Here is a 21,451-nt window from a genome sequence, read left to right on the forward strand (position 1 = left end):
CAATATTTTCCCCATACATTAAGTGCTCTGGTTGAGGCATAATAATTGTATCTTTCTTTCTAAAAACTGAAGAGAACATATAATTTAAGTTTACCATCTCATAATCTTCTGATCAGCTCCCCACTATCATTTTTAAGAGGCCGAATCCCCATCGTAACATTTTGGTTACCCATCATATACCTAAAGAATTCCTTATTGTTTGATTTAACTCTCTCTTAATGTTATATAACAAATCTTGTTTTTCTAAAATGTTATTGTTGTTAATAATGTTGTCAGCAACAAGAAATTAAAATTATGGGTATTTAGTATTTTGAATGAGAATATTTTATGGGTTTAACAGTCATATTCAGGTATAGCCATTCCTAATTTGTAACTATTGTCTAGAATGCCAAACATAGACTAGAACTTGCAACCTATGATGACATGGCTGTCACTTATATAATACACCCACTGTGTAGGAGCATGTTCAGTAGCATATCACAATAAGATCTTTAGACCTTCTGATCCACAGTCTGACACACTAACTACTAGACCAAGTCCAAACTGAAATGCAAAAAACTGTTGATGCGACTGTTCACAAAGCTGCATATTTGATATATAATGTAATGAAACAACAGTTGCTTAATTCTTTTTCAGACAAAAAGTTATAATTTTAACATTTGATTATTTATTAGTCGATTTAATATTTAATGATTGTTTAGTTTTCACAACAAGAGTGTTGAAAGTTTATTATTTTAAAACCGATAGTTGTGACAAGTTTCATTTGGTGAGAATCGTACATTATGTGTATAGTTAAGTTGTAATTTGACGTCACATTACTTGAACCTTCTGTATTTTTCTTGTTGCTTTAAGTGAGTATTGTTACATCACAGTATCTCATAGTTTGTAGAAAGTTCTAGTCTTCAGTTGGGCACTGTATATATATATATATTGTTACATATCTGTTTGTTTGGTAATTTCTAGTAAAAATTCTTTCCGAGAAACTTCAGCTATACAAGTCCCTTCTTGAATAAAACTAATTTATTCTTTCTCAATACAAACTTTGTAATACACTTAACAACTTTTATAACATACGCTATAAATCACAGTGGTTCACACACTTTACTTACGATGCCTACTGTTTGGTTGACTCAATTATCTCTATCTTCAATCTATCTGCATATCTATGCAATTCTATCTTCCTCGCTGGCTTTATTTACTGGGCTTATATACTAAAAAAGAGGGTGTCTGGAACAAACTAGAGTTGCCAGGAAAATTCATGATCCTTCGAGAAACTCCAGCACACATGCTCCCAGTGTTGCGTGACTTCCGCTGTCATAACAATATGAATGACTAACTGAAAGTGAAGTTAGACTGCATGATTGTTAGTTTAGCCATAACAGGCAATATTTTAAACTGAGTTTCACAGTTTAATAGAGATAAACAGAATAATTTGTCTTGTCAAAGGGTGTTCTAAAGTAATTGAACCCGTCAGTGTGGAATTTGATGAAAAGGAGACAATTACATTTAAAGTTCTGGATACAACTGTGGTAACACACGGAGTAACGTAAGTGAATTATTCACTGATTCTATTGTGACAAATAGAGGTAGAGAAGAAGTAATTTGTCTTGTCATTTGGGTTCTAAAGTAACCAAACCAGTCTGTAGTAACCAACTATTATAGTGGTGATTTGTAAGAGAGTTTCATAGCTTGTATTGTAACAACAGAGATTGAGAAGAAGAATTCATCTTTTCAATTGGGTTCTAAGGTAACTGAACCAGTCTGTGTGGACTTTTAACATGAAAAGAGAATTATTTAAAGCTTTAGATACAACTTTGATAACCAATTGTGAAATGGTTTTTGTACATACGTTTAACTTGTTTTGAATATATTATTTTAAAACAAGTGGATTGTGTATTGACCATTTATTGTTGACATTTATTGCCAACAAGTCACACACACCTACTGTAAAGAATCTGGCCCTATTCAAACCCCTGACACTGCCCCAGTGAACTGTACTTTGGTATTCTTGCTTGACTCGGTAGTTAGGGAGCTCAACTTGCAACTTGCTGGATTGAAACTTGCTGTTGAACATTTCAGCTGTTGGGATGTTATGATCTGATGGTCATTTCTGCTATTCATTGATGAAGAGTAGGTCATATTGACTAACTTCCTTCCTTCTATCACTGGAAAATTAAGGATGGCTAGCATATAGCTCTCGAATAGCCTAGCATGAAATTCAACTAACAAATACTTGTCTTAGATATAATCTCCTTCAGGTTTTATCTATTAGTAAATTAGAGTTTATGAAATGTGCATTTCTATGGTCAGTTTTTAAACATCTTTCTGTTGCAGTTTCTTATCTTTTACAGCTTTTCAAGATACACATGACTTTCAATCATTTTTTATTTATTTTCTTGTGAATTATTGCTGAGATATTTCTCAATCAATTTTAGTTGTTGTCTTTGTCAACTTTACATAGAACATGGATGATATGTGCTACTTTAGGTCCGTGGCCTGGCGGTTAGGGCACTGGACTCGGCAAATTCCATCACTGATCATGCTTGCCCTTTCAGCCATGGGGGTTATTATTATGTAATGGACAATCCCACTAGTTTATCCTAAATTAGGGCTGGCTCGTGCAGATAGTACTTGAGTTAGCTTTACAAAAATTCAACAAACATACAAACAAAGCCACTTTGGTATGTGAATGAGTTGGAAATGTAGAAAGGAAATGTTTTCCACAATGTTTAAAATTTTTTCCTAACTCCAAGTAACTTTATAAAATATTCCGTAAAAGCATAAGCAAATACATTACATTGTACTTGTAGCAAGCTAGCATTAACATTGAATGGAAATGTGTACATTACATTGTATTTGTAGCGAGCTAGCATTAACATTGAATGGAAATGTGTACATTACATTGTATTTGTAGCAAGCTAGCAGTAACATTGAATGGAAATGTGTACATTACATTGTATTTGTAGCAAGCTAGCAGTAACATTGAATGGAAATGTGTACATTACATTGTATTTGTAGCAAGCTAGCATTAACATTGAATGGAAATGTGTACATTACATTGTATTTGTAGCGAGCTATCATTAACATTGAATGGAAATGTGACAACCTAGATATTCAACACAATTAGTAAACGCACACCCAAGGGCCTAAAACTAATAATGATCTGACTAAGGTTGAAAATATTTTCATTTTGTTTTAGCCATTTTGACATCAGACCAGGTGTATGGTAATCACCATTGTTATCCTGAGATAAAATCACATGCTCTCAATTTCTATTCTATTTTATAATACTAGCTTATAGTGATAAAAACTCATGAATTTTATTAACATAAGCTTAGAGAGTGTTAACCTAGCATTTAGATATGGTTGATATCCTGGTATTTTTTATATTATTTGCTAAACTACCCAAACTTGCCTTTATATGGCAAAAATACTTCATTATACATAGTGTTACGACATCGAGGTCACGTGACTAGTATCACACCACGTCATTCTCGAACTTTCACATCTTTTCCTTAAATCTCGTGATCTTTCTAGATATAGTGTAGTCTTGTATATATAAGACAGGCCACGAAGCGACGAAGAGTACAATGAGTAATTGAACTGCAGTCAGAGAATGTGTAATGCAATGAGTAATTGAATGTATGCAGATAAAATATTGTTGGCCACGTGAGACGCGAGTTATAGCGTTTGAGCTTATATTTAGTTAATCTTCTAAATGACATTTTTTGCTGTATCTGCCCTTTACTATACTTGTGTGATTGCCTTGCATTTGAGGAACCATTTGTGGACATGTACTTCCTCTCTCACTATATATATATATACACACACACACTCACATGAAGATATTGCTTTCATATCTATGATAAAAGCACTGTTCTTTGGTTACGGAGGCTTTAACTATAAGCCTAAACTGAGCATGTTATTGGATTAATGGGTAAACTACATACCTATGCATCGTTCTGACACTTCTCGGCATCAAGAAACTAGTAAAACCATCTGTACGTAAATGGAAATTGCTATAGCGGTTGTTAATTTAACACTCTAAAATTTAATTATTCTATATCTTGAACATACAGTTGCATACTTTTCGACCACATTTTGTCCTCTGCAACGATCCAACTCAGATGAATGGAAGGCCTTCTGAGCAGTAAAGTGTAGTAGGAAAAAAGATAATCTGAAATGCTACTTTAAAACTTATCTCACTTGAAATACATAGTGGAAAAAAAATCTGTAGTGAAGCATATTTTTTATAACAAGTGTTACATCAGTGTTACCACTGATTGCCTGTTCTGAGCATTTAGCACGACAAGAATATAATGATTCCTGGTTTATGTCATTTAGATTTCTTTTCTCTAGAGTACAAACACAACAGAGAAAGTTTGATTCATTTGTAGAAAGTTATTTGGGGTTTGAACATTCTTCCCAGGGTTGATATGTTTGAGTAGATGAAAGAAGAAGTTGGAAATATTAACTTGAGTACTGGAGTTATAGGTTTAAGTTTTGGAAGCCTATAGATGCAGAGATGTACTTGAACAGAGCTTAGTTATCAGTTTGTATAGTGATTTGCCTAATGATGTGGTTTGTGCCATTAAAGTCTTGTAAAAGTTTGTTGGATAGGTGCATTATATGGCACTTTTTTTATGTTATCGTAACTTTCTTTCTGTCATCTGACTTTTCTTATGACCATATATTAAGTTAGTAACTAAAGACCTTACCTAAAACTTTAAGAAACAAAGTAAATATTTTCTGTTTTATCCTTTATGTCCAACTTTTCTGTAAGAAGACAAAACATCTTATGAAGTGCATAAAAGTTCTGTGACTAACTGTTTTCACGAGATGCTTTTTAGGGTTAATATTATTATATAATGTTACTTCATATTAATTCTTGTCAACACTTCTGTTTATAATATGAAAAATAAAACACTATTTTTTCTTTATTTGGTTTACAGATTACAAAAAAAAATGGTTCATTATAGACCTTCACGTTTAATTGTTGCTTTAAGTGCTATTGGAACAACGGTTGGAGGCTTAGTAATTTTCAAGGATTATATTGGTGGTTGCAGATATTATGGTGAGGAGACTATGCATGGGAAGACAGTTATTGTAACAGGATCAAACTGTGGAATTGGAAAAGAAGTGGCACGAGAATTTGCAAAGAGAGGAGCAAAAGTCATAATGGCTTGTAGAGATATTAATAAATGTGACAAGAGTCGACAAGAAATTGTGCTCGATTCAAACAATGGGCAAGTTTATTGCTATAAATTGGATTTGGCATCTCTTCGCTCGGTTCGGAAGTTTGCCGAAGAAGTCGATACCAAAAACTCTTTCATTCATTTGCTGGTAAATAATGCTGGTGTGATGAGATGTCCTCATCAGTTGACTGAAGAAGGGTTTGAATTACAGTTGGGTGTTAACCATTTAGGTCATTTTATGTTGACTAACTTATTGTTAGACAAATTGAAATTGTCTGCTCCCTCCAGAATCATTAATGTGTCAAGCACTGCTCATTATCGTGGACATATTGATTATGATGATTTAAATAGTGACAAACACTATGATGCTGCAAAAGCTTATAGTCAAAGTAAACTTGCTAATGTTTTGTTTACTAAAGAATTAGCCAACAGACTGAAGGGAACAGAAGTGTTGACTTTTGCAGTGCATCCAGGAATTGTGAACACTGGAGATAACACGACATATGAGTTTTAACAAATCGTTTTTCTCTTATATTCTAGTGAACCCTTTGTTGTGGCTGTTTAGCAAGAGTCCAGTACAAGGTAGCCAGACAATTCTTAAATGTGCACTTTCTTCTGATGTTTTGGATAAAAGTGGAAAATACTTCAGTAACTGTATAGAAGTACCACCAGCAACTGAAGCGCAAGATGAGGAAGGTGCGAAAAGACTGTGGATGGTTAGTGAGAAATGGACAAGGTTAAAATAAGAAAAACCGTTGTTGTATTACACCGAGAAATGTTAATTCTTCTTTATTTTTATTAAATCAGCTAAAATACAGTGAAACAAAATAAGTCATAGAATTGAAAGTTTGAGCAAGCTTATAATTTGAAAAGAAGTCGTTCCAATAAATTGTGTTAGTTTAAGATTGGCATCACAATTATTAGGATCTCTCGGATATTAATTTATATTCATCTTCAGTCCTAATAACTGTCACAGTTTTACCAGGAATATTTTCGTCAATACAAAAAACAACCATCTATTACAGACAGATTTCATTTTGTGTCGGGGCCTGGCATGGTCTTGCAATCTGTGGGCCACGGGTTCGAATCCCACCATCAAACACGCTCGTCCTTTTAGCCTTTGGGGGCATAATAATGTGGTAGGTAATGTCCCTATTTGTAAAAGAGTAGTCCAACAGTTAGCAGTAGGTGGTGTTGACGAGTTGCATTATTCAAACTAGGGACAGCTAGTACAAATATCCCTAAAGTAGTTTTATGTGGAATTCAACAAATAAACAAACTCTTTGTGTCTATAATTATACATAAATCTTTTCTCTTTCTTTGTGTAACAAGAAGTCACCAAATTTTTTTTTCTAAATTTTTGAAATAATAACCTTAAACTTGTTGGATTTCATCATTCTTGTTTGATCAGAAGAAGACTGTTTTGAATAAGAAGTTAAAGAAAAGCAGTTTAATGTCACCATATTATATGTTGTTATTCATGAAATTACTATATAGCATAATTAACAAACAGAGATTGAAACGGATCGTTATGGTAACCCAACTGATCAATTCAATGCATTTTGGTCATTATAAGCTTTTGTCATACATTATTAGTTGTGTTAAATGAGACACTTCATGCAGTTTCAATGAGAAGTTATTGATAACAAAATAGACCTGTTGTTAATTGGATCATTTTTCACTTACGAGACAGTTCCTTCCCTGCCTCCCCCAGTGGCACAGTCTGTGGACTTACAACGCTAGAATCCTGGTTTCGATACCCATGGTAGGCAGAGCACAGATAGCCCATTGTTTAGCTTTGTGCTTAATTACAAACAAACAAACCTTCCCTGCCCTCCCTCTATTAACTGACATTTTTCACCAATGTAATATAGTAAGAACCTGACTTGCTGACAACGTACTATCAAGAAATTTTCTGAAGATTTATAAACAGTTAAATTGACAATATCCCCTGTGAAATAGCTCAGGATTAAGCTTGAGGACATGTAATACTAAAATTAGGGGCTCATAACCTTTGCACATAACCTGTAGTGTAGCTTTGCACATAAAAGTTTATGAGAAATATAAACCAAATTCCAAATTCCTCTTACTTAAATAAGTTTTGTATTCCTCTAGTCATAATATGAAGTCGTATTTCTGTTATAAACATTCCAGCAATTTCTTTGCACTTTTAGATTTTCAAATACACAAAGAAAAGCACTAACTTGAATTGAGACAATTTCTACACAGTGTTTTACTCAAGGCACTACTGTTTCACATAATCATAAGTTATAAGATTGGAAAATATGTAACTTTCCACAAGTCGCACAAGAAGGGAAAATTCAATGAAGTTATTTTTGACATCTCAAAAGTCAACCAAAAATGGATAAACTCACTAAATTAATGTAGACAATAAATCACACTTTTGGAACAAAGTATTAGCACAAAGGCTAGAAACTTACTTCAGTACTTTCACTTGTTGTCTTCTGCCTCACACAGTCCCCTGGAAGAAATTTGCCTGCACAACTTATGTGAAACCAAACTGTGAAATTCCCCCGAGGACACATGTTCTTAAGTTTGGCTTGAAATGACCTTTTAGCAGTACTAAAATTTGATACATTTTTAATAGTATAGCTTTCAACAATTCTTTATTTTATGTATTTTTTGGTTTTATCTATAATTTTGGCTGATTTCCAGTTCATAAGATGGTTTGAGAAATATTACATTATATGTGTTTCCATTTGTGATGTCCCTTTTGCATTCTGTTACTCTTGTGTTTAAATTTCTTCTTACTTCATAGACACTTTTTACCTTTTTGTTAGGTAATTTGTAAAAGTATTGACGTACTTATAGGTTATACAAGAAATAATTCTACCTTAGGGTTCCCTTATTTTGTTCAGATTTTGTGCTATAGTTCAAGCAGAGTAGATTCTGTTTGTTCTCATTTATAAAAAGGTTATGTTGGTTCTCTAACATTCATTTAAAGAAAGATTTTTTTGAGTCTTAGATGAATGTATTTGATTAATTGTGAGATGTTTATGGTTCAAAGTGTATTTTACTGTTGATAATCTCACTCTGGGCCTTTCATAGGTAAAATAAATTGAACAAAATCTAAAGATTTGTAACCCACATATGCAAAATAAGTTTTATAACTTTTTTAACAAGTTTTCTTCGTGTCAGATGTAGTCATTGGGTCATTATCGTGTGACAGTCATTTTGGTGAGTGCTGCTGGCTGGTTTTCTTCCCTATGGTTGAAAATTGAAAATTAGGGATGGTGGCAGACAGCCTTAATAGCTTTGCTGTAAACACCTAAACAACATCCCACAAATAACACATACTAACTGACATTCCTGGAGAAGTGTGTAAGTCATTTGGTTACACTTCCTGGCGATGGTGTGTTTATATCTGCTACATTTCAACCCTTGTTTGTCACAAGCCGATACACTTCCTGGTAATAGTGTGTTTATATCTGCTACATTTCAACCCTTGTTTATCACAAGCTGAGACACTTCCTGATGATAGTGTGTTTATATCTAAAGAATGTAACTGTTGCTGACATCAACTGCTAACATTTGTAGGTATTCATCTGCTACATTTCAACCCTTGTTTATCACAAGCCGAGTCACTTCCTGGTAATAGTGTGTTTATATCTAAAGAATGTAACTGTTGCTGACATCAACTACTAACATTTGTAAGTATTCATCTGCTACATTTCAACCCTTGTTTATCACAAGCCGAGTCACTTCCTGGCGATAGTGTGTTTATATCTAAAGAATGTAACTGTTGCTGACATCAACTACTAACATTTGTAAGTATTCATCTGCTACATTTCAACCCTTGTTTATCACAAGCCGAGTCACTGCTTGTGCTATTCAACTCCTTTACTACACACCTATAAGATTTTTGTGTAAGTGCACTATAGATTTTTACATATAAGAAGTCTCAGGCATATATCTGCCAATATTCACCATACAGTTTTGTCCAAATGCTTGTAAATAAAAGCCTCTTAGAACATTAGTATTCCAAGTGATTATCAACAGTAACACCAGCCATTATTGTTCTAAAATTACATATTTCAACTTCAGCTGTCCTAGATATTCACAAATTGTCCACACTGTAAAATATCATCACACTCCACTAGGCTGAATGGAAAGCAAATATATTATAGCCATTCAGGTCTTCCACCTGCTGTAATCGAACAGCAAGCACAAAATATATAGATATTTTAACACGAAATCCCACTTTGCTTAGAAAGTAAGGGAATGAGTTCCTTCTGGTAGCTACTGACCCTCCTCTCATCCTAACTGCCAATCGGTTTTAATCACAATCACAGCAATTTATAAGTGAGTCTCGAAGCAACAGCCCCTTTGTTGAACAACCGAGTTGTATCATCTGTAAGCTTCCCTCCTCTCACTCATTGCCAGAGAGGTAGTTGTGGCACCTTCCTCATCACTGACCTGGTCAAGAGCATAAGTCATATTGAATTCAGTGTCCCTTGATAGGACTCGTTAATCCCCTTAACCTCTAACTCTTGGTTTTTAAGTGACGTATTGTCTTAGAATGTTTTCAAGTGCTATATGACTCCTACAGCATGTAGTTTGATGTACTGAACTGTTTAAAGATAAGTACTATTTTAACCAGAATTGAATTGCTTCCATAATGTAAGTGCATAATAAGCCTTTCTCTGTCCTCACACTCAAACTTTTATTCCTCTTCTGTCTTTTTGTAAGGTTTAACATCTAGCTACTTCATCCATTTATGTACAAGACGTAATAATTTAAAGTTTAATTAAACACCCCACATAACACAGTATACACTGTGACGAGTCTTTACAGGGCAGTAAACCATCTATAGTATCAACTTTGTGTTGGAATATTAGTAATTATGTGATGTAACTGGTTTACCACATCATTTCAGTTGTTGATCTTAAATCCTTGACAGAGCTTAGAAATTAGAAACCTTAAAAAACAGCAGAAAAAAAGTTGATTTTAGTTGAATTTAACAGTGAAATTCCTATCACATAAAAGTTTTCAGTAGTGTTTTTACAAATACAACAACTGTAAGCAGTTCATTTTATCATGTAGCACAAGTTTCTACGAGCCATCAACTAGTGAATGTCATATATGATCAAAAAGCTCCACATCTTCATTGAAAAGATTTCACAGTAACTGGCATCTGTGTTCAGGATGAATGTTCAGTCATGCTCAAAGAAAAGCTTAACAATATATCCCCCAAAAAAGCATATTTTAATGACTCAAATGTTTTTGTTTTTTTCGTAGTCTTCAGTCTAGTTAAAATATGAACCATCCTTAGTCAGAGCAACAAGTGGTGTAATTTTTGTAAATAAGTTTGTCTTTAGTTATCAATAATAAGATGTGAATCCTAGAAAGCAACACATTATAGGTACAGATTCTTTTTTGTTTTGGAAATAATATTTCCATTTTAGTCAAGTTCACTCTTAGAATTTACAAGAATACAAACATTCACAGAAATACATAAACTCCATAATGAACAAAACCTTGGTCACGACTCAAAAACTATATTTCAATAAGTTACTTGTGGTATTTCTGACAACTCCTGACAACAGTAGTTGGAGGTTCTGTGTTTGTAAGTTGTAAGTTGATCAAAACTAAGAGAAAATGTTCAAAAAATGTCAACAAATAAATTATCGTTCCTTGATATGTCTTCTATTAATAGTTATTTTACCTGCTGGGCTAGCTTTCTACTAAAGCAGTCAACTGGGTAAATACTGAAAGAGGATAACTTTATTTATGGTTATGTAAAATTTCCAGTGTTACATCATAACACTTTTTTGAAACATATACAGAAATTTTTTAAAATGCTTATAGCCCATTGATGTGTGCATTACTAGTTTTGGACTCTAGGACAAACTTAGGACCTCAAACTTTGTTGAAATTCCATCTTTTCTCTCCCTGCACATGATCAGCATGCTAGACATCCTACAGAGATGAGTTTGCCAGCAAGCCAGCTATATGCCAGGTTAGATAAATACATATACAAATGGGGTAAAAACAAGAGCAAAGTATATAGTGTAGTACAAGGTTGATTGCATACTGTTTGTCTGGAACTTGTAACTAAATGCAGAAACCTCAACTAAAATTTTGAAATAGATAATTATGAATATGCATATTCTAATTTATGGAAAGATTTATTATGGTGGCTAGTACTACATGATTGAATGACGATAAATATTTTTAACTCTCTTCTCGTTTCTCATTGTTAGCCTAAAAAAAGACTTTTATAGTAACTAACACTGACAATTAATCATACATACATTGTGCCTGTTGTTTTTATAAAGAGCATTCGATTGATAAAAAATAAGTCTGTCGTTAAAAACTTCTAAATTTAGTTTACTTTTATTGAGAATTTTTAAGTTTCAGTTTAATCACTGGAATTCTTAGCATTCTTTTACAGTTACTCATAGAACATAATAAGTTTAATAATTTCCATTTTAGATAATGTAACTTAATAGTTTGTTTTAGTAAAACTGTATATGTTATTAGTTTAATTTACGATAAACTTGAGTTATTTTAATTAAAAATCATTAGTGTTTTTTAGACATAAACTGCAATTAAAACTTGACAGAAAATTAAAGATTTCATCATATATTTTAATTAACTGACCTTAAGGAAATTAATAAATATGATAAAAGATAGAACTTAAAAATTTGAAATCATAGCTAGAAAATTTAAAGACAATAACACTGGATATTATTATTTCATAAACATTTTAAATTAAGAGATATGATATATATTTGTTTTAAATCTAGTCAACCTTAGTTAATCAACAGTGTAGATTTAGCTCTATTATGATGCTTCCAATGGCTCAGTGGTAAATCTCAAGGTTTATAACACAACAATTTGGGTTTCAATACTCACAGGGGGCACAGTACAAATAACCGGTTATGTAGTTTTGTGCTTAATAAAAAAACAAGACATCTAAGACACTGTATTAATAAAATATTTACTTTACTTTAAACTTGTATTGTTTAACCCTTTCCAGACTGAATATTTTATTGTCATCCAGTGCAACAGTGACTCCAAATGTAGTAATAAACCATAATATTAATATGAATACTGAGGTACTTATGGTAAATATAGCATTGATTGTGTCTATATGTATGATAAAGTTCAAAACTGTTACTACCTTTGTTAAGACACAACATCACACAAGTATACTCCACAGTGACTGCACATAAAATGGCTGTGGTGGCAATCTCCTTCATATGTCAGTTGTGTGCCATCGTGAGGATTTCCGTATTTGCACACACCTCCTGCTCTTGCAATACTTTCATTACAAACCTACAGTTATGAATGGTTTCAGTGAACAATGTTGTTCCACGTTTTCCAGTCTCTGAGCATCGTGTGAATCTCTAATTGTGACGGTCTACCAGCTCGTTTCCAAAATGTTTTGACGTCGATAATCCTTTTGCAATACTACTTTCATGTCACCTATTGTCAGCAAAACTAACTATGCTCTTTCAAACTCGGCAAAAACTGCGACTAAATAAAGTGAACTGAACTCGTGGAAAACGTTAATCTGGTTGAAACAAATCATTTTAATATCTAATTTCTGAACAGGTATTATATGCCTACAAGAATATTGTTTTAAATTGAATTATTAATATTTTAATTTAGATGTTTCATTGATAAAGAGAACCTATCAAGATGTCATTCTGATGCTATATCTAGAAATTTCGTAAACATTAAAGCCTCGGTAGATACTGGAAGCTTCCTATATTACATGGAAAGCTAGGTTGCATATAAATGCTGTTCTCAGTGACTTATTCAGTCAAGTGTCAGCTAGTGAATTAGTTAGTGATTCAGTTAGTAAGTTAATCAGAGAGTCAGTCAACATGTTTGTTATTGATTGATATGTAATACAATTCTGCAATAATGTTGAGCGTAGCTTGTAGCAACATTATAGAAAAAATGACTTAACTCGTTAACCTTATATGGACTGAACTTTACATTAACATTACCAAATAATTTAAAGGAAACTGCCCAATTATAGAACATGGTACAACACTTTAATCAGAAGTGGGATTATTTTAACGAAAATAAAATAGAGCAATGGCTTAACTTCAAAATGACAATACAAACATGAAGCAAGATTGATCAGAAAGAGAGAGAGAAAATGAAAAGAAAAAAAGAAAAAGTGACAGTAATTAGAATAACAAGATAAATAATTAAGAAAAGACTTAAGAAAAAGACAATATTTAAAGAAAAATTAAGAACAAAAATAAAACTAATTGAAAAGAAGGTCAATGAAACTATTGGAGATCTATACAGGTTATACAACAATAAGATGGAAGAAATACAAAACTACATCAACGAAGTACAGAAAGTATGGAAATGTTTTAATGAAATAATTCAATGAGAAGGAAATGAACAAAGACAAAATAAAACATTTAGAAAATGAATTAATAAATGCAGAATTCAAACCCATCATGCCTTTTTCTGCATCTGCCCAAGAATTGGAACCTGAAACACCATTTACTGTAAAATATGGAATAGGAGAAACTATGTATTACTAGTTCTGCTATGATTGCAGGACAACATCAACTACCAAATCTTGTTCCAGAATGTGGCTTGGCCAGATCAACAACATCGCTTAATCAAAACAACCAATGAATTAGGATGGAAAGGTGCCACAGAATGTATATCGGGATCAGTTTGAAAGAACTTTCAGAGTGAATGTGTGTAATAGTGAATGACAATCTTTTCTTGTTGTCCATTGAAAAGGCCAGTTTTAATGACATTAAACAACTTTCTGGTTGAAAGCTGTTAAAATTATCAAGCATTGGTTCTGAGGAAGAATTCAAAGCAATGTTCCAGACTATAGTACAGAGGAAAGAAGAAACCATAGCCAAAATTTTAGAAGATTTGGAGAGATTTGACAAATTATTTTTCTCAGATGCTTTAAGTGAAATTAATTCTTGAGCATGTGATTAATGTATGGATGCCATAACAGATGAAAATATGAGAAGTAGGTTAAAACAAAGGAGGTGTGCATCTTTAAAAGAAACTCTTAAGTTGACAATGAAACTTTAATCTGCCCCCTTTTTTTTGTGACATCCTTTGAAAGGTGTTTTTTCCATAAAGGTTTTTTCTGCAGTTTCTGGCCTTATGTCATTTCAAGTTACACTCGAAACACATACTGTTGTATTTCTTTATTTTGTGTAACTAGTTGTCTAACTAATCATTTCAGTTCTAGTTTTGTCGGGGGGAGTTAACATTTCAATACTATTCGACCTGATAATCCTGTGACTTTTAGATAGTGCCTTTAGTTACTTATCTGTGACTTTAAAGTTTTATATATGTGGGAATCTTGACCATTACACACGAAACTATGAGGAAACAACAGCTATTAATGCACCAACAAGACAGTGCCCTAAGTATGAGTCTTCAAGCCTAGCCAGATCAAAGGAGAAACAAAGAGCTAAACAGACATCAGAAAATGTTAATTTTGTCTCCAGAGATAAAAAAGATGATAAAATGATGCAAACAGCAAGTGTTTGTTGTGTCCCAGCCAGTCTGAGCTCCGAAATTAATAAAACGTGGAGTCAGCAATGGATATGGGGAACATAATATGGTGGGAATAGTATTATTGTACACTCATTTAATTTTTGAAAATCCAACCTGGCATGGTCTGGTTATTAAGGTGCTAGACTCGTAATCTGAGGGTCGCGGGTTTGAATCCCCGTTACTGAACATGCTTGCCCTTTCAACTGTGCAGAAATTATAATGTGATGGTCAATCCCACTTTTCGTTGGTAAAATAGTAGCCCAAGAGGTGGTGGTGGATGGTGTTGACTAGATACTTTCCCTCCAGTCTATCAGTGCTAAATTAGGGACAAACAGCTCTTGAGTCGCTTTGAGCGAAATTCAAAACAAACCAAAATAAATCATTATGGGATCAAATAAAGAATGCAGTGTTAAAAATATAATAAGCCTAACACTAATGTATTATGACGAGGATATTTAATTATAATCATGCTTTACCAGCTTGTAAAAGCCATTCTTACCATAAGAATTGTTGTTTTAACAATTGGCGTATATAAAAAGATGTATTTGTTGTATCTCAGCTGACTACGTTTTTGATATTTCAATTCACATATTTGTTTGATAGAAGGAGCTTGTCAGGACATCGTGATAATGCAAGATCATGAAAGTTAAGGCCTCATTTGGAAGCTTCCTGTATTGCAGAGAAAACTAGATTTGTTTGTAATTAAGCACAAAGCTACACTATGGGCTATCTGTGCTCTGCCCACCACGGGAATCGAAACCCGGATTCTAGCGTTGTAAGTCTGCAGACATGCCACTGGGGGGCTTGTATGTAAATACTAGTCTCGATTAATTATTTGATTAATGACTTATTCAGTTCAGTGTCATTTAGTGACTTCAGATAATGAATCTGTTAAAAACTAAGCAGTGAGTGTCTTTGTTATTAGCGATCCATGCAGCATTGTTGACCCTCTCTGACCAGGGAGGTATGCTGCAAGAACATCCATGACCCACAGAAATGCCTAGAGTCCTACTGGTTCAATGGATGAGTTACTTCAGGAATCTAGCATTCTCCTGAATGTAGGGGACCCTTTACAAGCATACTCCACTTCATACCATTCTCCAAATGTTTAGGATCTTTTAGTCTAGTGTTGGAAGAGAGTTTGTGCCAATAGCCTAGACATTCCAGTGTTTTGGCACAACCATGCTGGTTCTCAATTAATGGGAAGGGTTTCTCTGCTCCACCCATGATGTTCGTTACACAATTGATGATCCTACCTCAATATTGATCCAAAATATAAACTGTTTGGTTTGGGTGTATGCATCAGGATCACTTCAAATTGAGCTGCTCATATCTTGTAGTGCAGCAAGTTACCAGTATCACCTGATTACACAGCATATGCAGGAAGGTCAACAGTGAGCTGTAACTACTGTTGTTTCCACTCTAGCCCCCCATCTCAATGGCACAGTGGTAAGTCTGTAGGCTTATAATGCTAGAAACTTAGTTTTGATACCCATGGTGGGCACAACACAGATAACCCATTGTTTTGCTTTGTGATTAACCACAAACCAATCAACCAACAACTTTCGCTCTGAGAAACTCATGGATCTCGAGTTAAGACTAGATACTGGCATGTAGAAATGTAGTTGGGAGCTTGCAATTATAGATTTGGTGATCAGCCCAGTTCTCTTTGGGCTGGGTGAGGCTTGGTATGTGCTTGTGAAGATAAGAAGATGAGAAATAAAATTCCTTTATGATACAGGAGCTGCCAGCATACTGATTGGTGTTGCTATATATCAACCACTCTGAGTAAAGCTTCCAATCCAGCCAGTTAACCATATTACGGCCACAAAGCAGCTTTCAAATGTCAAGTGCACAACTATCACAGTTGAAGTAAAAAAAAAAAATTCTAACTGTATTTCCAAAATTGGTTTGCTCAAAAATATTTAAGAATTGATATATTGTCGCTGTTCAACATTCATTTAGTTTAATTTTCAAATAAAAAATGTAACAAATTTTTGAACTTTGATCTCATATAGTCGTTTTTAAAACTTTTCTACCCATTCCTTAAAATAGACTTATCCGTGTACTTTTCCTCGCGTGACCTTCCTTTTCTATTAGTGAACTTATCTACAACCCTGTACAAAGAGACTTTCATGACATCACAACAAGTGCATTGGACAGTAACTAATAAACCTTAGCCTCAAAATTAAATAGAACCAATGGCTAAAAATAAATGATTGGATAGAATCGATCCTTGTATCTGTAATTCAATCTAAAGTAAAGAAAGTGGGGTAAGAGATTAGCAGATGTAAGAACAAGGAGTTCTAATACAAAACTAAGGAACTATCAAGTAACCTGGACATTTTATAGTTTATCTTTGTGTTATGTCTGATTGAAACCTATAGGAATATTCTTCTGTGAGACGACATCAGGTAAGGATATTTGGGGTAAGTATGGTATACTAGGAGTTCTAATACAAGCTTTACAAAACTAAGGAACTATCAAGAAACCTGGATATTTTCTAGTTTAATTTTGTGTTATGTCTGATTGAAACCTATAGGAATATTCTTCTGTGAGACGACATCAGGTAAGGATATTTAGGGTAAGTATGGTATGCTAGGAGTTCTACATTCGAAAACTATTCAGATGACGCAACAGCTTTTTTACCTGTGTTTGTATTATTATTTCTGCAACAGCTCGTAGAAGTACAGTAACTCATTATTTATTGAAAACGAACGATACTTGTGAAAAGAACTGAGCTTAACTAAAAAATAGTTCGAAGAATGTTGCCTCTATCAGAGTAGTCCTAGAATGCAAGTAGAATTTGTGTTTCTATTGATTGGTGCTTTTGTACTATTTTTGTAACTGCTTCAGTAGGAAAATATTTATAAACATATAAGAAATTTAACATTTAGTGTAATTTGCAAAGAAAAAATAAACAAATTTTTGAACTTTGATCTCGTGTATTAGTTTTTAAACATTTTTTATCCATATACTTTTCCTCAAGTGAAAATATTACTTTGTGGAATTTTGAAAATTCCTTTATGATACAGGAATTGTCTTTAGTTACAATATAATTATTTTTTTTCAAAGGAGGTAGGAAGGATAAAATTTTGTTCCATATCTGCAAGACTTGTTTTTGTAGATTATCCGTGGTAAGCAATTATCCGTGGTTCTGGAGAAGAGATTAGCAGAAGTAAGCACAAGGTGCTCTAATACAAACTTTACAAAACTAAGGAACTATCAAGAAACCTGGATATTTTATCTTTGTGTTATGTCTGATTGAAACCTATTATTGGTAAAAATCAGTTAGATTAACAACTTCTAATATATAGAAAAGCCAGTGCATTTTGATAACACTACATTCCAACAATGACTTTTATGTCATGTTGTGAAGCAACAAAAGCATAACCTAATATTGTTGTTAGTCTACGTACTAAAAGTATAAAATGAAATGTATAAACAACAAAACTGGAAAAATATTTGTTGATTTCTTTATCTAAAGTCTCCGTTGATTAAAAGAGATTTCTTTATTAACGATATAACAGAAAACAGCTAAGTCAGAAACGATTTGAGTTTAAAATTGAATCGATATTTTTACTTTCATGATAAATTTTATGTACTTGGCTCTAGGCTAGGTGATCCCTAGTTAGTTAAGAGAGTGTGTACCAAATTTAATGCAATTAGGTTAAGCATCGCAAGTGGATTGATATAACGTCACCCAGCTGGCTCAGAAAAGGTTAATATTGACATCATTCTGGTGAATGGTGATAGTCTAAATGTGACTGGAAGGTGAAGTCTCTGACTACATCTAGGTTAAGTTGATTACAGAATGAAGGCAGTTATTTCTGACCTCGAGTCTGTCACTGGTATCTTAGATATGAACTTACTGTGGATATTATCATTCAGTTTTACCTTTGCAACGGTTGAACTGCATTTCTTTGAGAAGACCATCTGTATTACAATTACTTGTCATGAAAATGATTTTGAAAAGAGGGCACTACATATGTTCAGTGTCCTTTGGTAAAAATCTGATGCAAACTGTATGCATAAGTGTCATTTGGTGAAATCTTATGTGATCAGTTTTGATTAAGAGTTACATATATTGCATAGTAGTGAAGTTTTTGGCAGTCTTATATCATTGTCAGTGAGTTTGGTATTACTTGGGAAAGTAAATTATTTTGTACAAACATTTATTCAAATCAATACACAGGCTATTTGTCACCATTTTAATTAGACCAGCATAACAATATTTTCAGTGTTGAACTGCTATTGTTCTTTTCAAGCCAAAGAATATCTGTTCTTTGCATTCTCATCTGACTAAAGTAAACTGTTTTAATTATTAGATAATTAGAATTTCACTGTTTACCTTAATTTTCATCAAATAAATAGTGCTTTTTTTGTGATATTATCATAAAATGTGTCAGCTTACTTTAATTTGTAAAACGCATATTGAAAAAGCATTAGTACCAACACAATGAAAGCTAACTGGATGATTACAATTATAATTTGTTTGTATTAATAATAAAACTAATTCCTTAATTTTACGTTTAATAACTTTTCCCTCACTATTTTAACATGTTTTTGCTTCTTAATAAATAACAATCTGACTTTATCTTGTAGTTTCAATGTGTAATATGGACATATGCATCTTAAATGATTATTTATGTTTCCATTATGCCCAAAGTGTATCATTTACTTAGGCCTAGGATTCAAATTTCAAGTTTTATGTTTTTTTTTTTAAAGCAAAGCCACATCTGGCTATCTGCTTTGTCCACTGAGAGGGGAATCAAACCCCTGATTTTAGCACTGTAAATCTGTAGACTTACTGCTGTCCAACAGGAAGACTAATTTCAAGTTAGACTTTTTTTCTACTTAAACACATTCAACCACCTTTTTCAAACACAGTGTTATTGATATTATTGTACTTCATTAACTCATAAGTATTTCAAATAACTTAAAAAAATTATAACAAATGCACAAACATTACTTGGACAGGCGAGGATCCAAATTTAAACTTATTTAAAAACACTATACAATTAGGTGGACAAAGTTAAAAATTTCTACTAGGCATTATAATTACTGATAGTATTGGCTAATATTTTTCAGTTAATGAAATGGATCACATTAAATTCACTGTGAACAAAAAAAAATTTTGAAATTAAAATATTCACCAGAATGTACAAAGTAGGTGATGAAGCAGGTTAATCTTCAATCAAACAGATTATAATGCAGTTTGTCATCACATCTTTAAATTTATTTTCAAAATTTCCAAATTTATTTATCTTTTTACTGATATTTGTTAAATATGCCAACTTTATTATTCTATGTAGATGTAACAATCATAACTATAATATACATGTACTTATTTTAAAATCTGTTTTTCCCCTTATTTTCTAGATATTGTTATAACTTATAAGATTGATACATACATGTAACATCAGTCAACATTTCATAATATCAACTATGTCAAATCAGGCTGTTTACAGCGACCTTCTCTGTCATCATTTTTCACGTGTTGCTTTAATAAATCCATCACTTCATTTTTAAATTCTGGTGGCGTTTCCTTTACTTCTGTGAAATTGAGATTGTAAAAATTGATTTATCAACAGCGTACACTCATCAGTGTCAAGTAATTTTAATATTAATCACAATTAAAATCCTCAGATAACTAAACTAAATGTTTAACATTAGAAAAAATATATATACATACACACACACACAAACAGTTTCATATCACGAATCACATATAAAACTGAATTTAAAAATTCAAGTAATAACACAAAATTAGTTATTACATGGTGAAAAAGTTATGTAGCTGAACATACTCTATCAAGAAATACAAAAATAAATAATTTCATTAACTTGAATGTATGGACATCAACAATACAAGTTGAAATCAATACAAAAGACCAACAAATCTGTATAAAATTCAATTGTACTTTCAAATATTTCACCTAGCAAAAAAAAAAATTGAAGACTTTTTTTTATAATAATTAGTCTTACAATATAGAAATGTTGTTTTGAGGTTTGATAGATATTCATGAGGGCAAGCTATTATGAAGTAGAATTTTATCAGGACATATTAGCAGAACAGAATTATTTACTAAATTCATAACATGAAAAATAAAAGCGATTTATGAGAAATGTTTCCAGTACATATTAAATAACAATTCAGATGTGACACTCCTAATGTTAGTATCAAAACAAAATCAAGTAGTAAAATTAAGGCACGTAATAACAAATAATAACCGCACACATTTTAAATATTTCTATGATTCTTACGGATAGGAAACTTTTGTTTGTTTGTTTTTGAATTTTGCGGAAAGCTACACGAGGGCTATCTGCACTAGCCATTCCTAATTTAGCAGTGAAAGACCAGAGGGAAGGCAGCTAGTCATCACCACCAACTCTTGGGCTACCAACGAATAGTATGACTGACCGTCACATTATAATGCCCTCAATAACTGAAAGGGTGAGCATATTTGGTGAGACAGGGATCTGAACCCGCAGATGCGAGTCGAGCTCCCTAACCACATTATAGTTATTTGAACATTTCTATATAATTCTAACAGGCAACTTCTGAGATCATGATAGTTGCCAGTGAAACTAACTACCTCATTCATTAGGTTTATTGCTTCATATTGTTATGTCTCAGTTCGTTTGTTAATTCCTGGTATAAATTCTTTCCAAGGAACTTCAGAAATACAAGTCCTTTCTTGACTAAACTAGTTTATTCTTTCTCG

At 32.8% G+C, this 21,451-nt stretch overlaps 2 protein-coding genes across 8 annotated transcripts in view; one reads left to right on the forward strand and one right to left on the reverse strand.

Moving 5' to 3' along the window:
- The window catches only part of LOC106474089 (retinol dehydrogenase 13-like), a 32,211-nt gene that overhangs the window by 4,051 nt on the left and 6,709 nt on the right, over window positions 1-21,451 (forward strand). For 4 of the 6 annotated variants that reach the window (XM_022402470.1, XM_022402473.1, XM_022402472.1 and 1 more), the window contains exon 3: window positions 4,953-5,729. The exons of 1 other annotated variant lie outside the window; for it this stretch is intronic. In XM_022402470.1, the coding sequence (XP_022258178.1) occupies window positions 4,966-5,709 (744 nt within the window). In that variant the 5' untranslated portion in view covers window positions 4,953-4,965 and the 3' untranslated portion in view covers window positions 5,710-5,729. One more of the 6 variants, XR_002613840.1, reaches the window with a different exon arrangement.
- LOC106474090 (succinate dehydrogenase assembly factor 2, mitochondrial-like) overlaps window positions 10,020-21,451 on the reverse strand; it is a 28,982-nt gene continuing 17,550 nt past the window's right edge. Inside the window, exons 4-5 of one of the 2 annotated variants that reach the window (XM_022402474.1) lie at window positions 20,138-20,279; window positions 10,020-10,804 (exon numbers count right to left, since the gene is read on the reverse strand). In XM_022402474.1, coding sequence (XP_022258182.1) covers window positions 20,170-20,279 — 110 coding nt within the window. In that variant the 3' untranslated portion in view covers window positions 10,020-10,804; window positions 20,138-20,169. Of the gene's footprint in view, window positions 10,805-18,920; window positions 20,280-21,451 lie in introns of those variants that run through there. The other variant, XM_013934777.2, reaches the window with a different exon arrangement.

The sequence above is a fragment of the Limulus polyphemus genome, unplaced genomic scaffold (assembly GCF_000517525.1).
Source record: "Limulus polyphemus unplaced genomic scaffold, Limulus_polyphemus-2.1.2 Scaffold6809, whole genome shotgun sequence".
NCBI classification, from domain to species: Eukaryota; Metazoa; Arthropoda; class Merostomata; order Xiphosura; family Limulidae; genus Limulus; species Limulus polyphemus.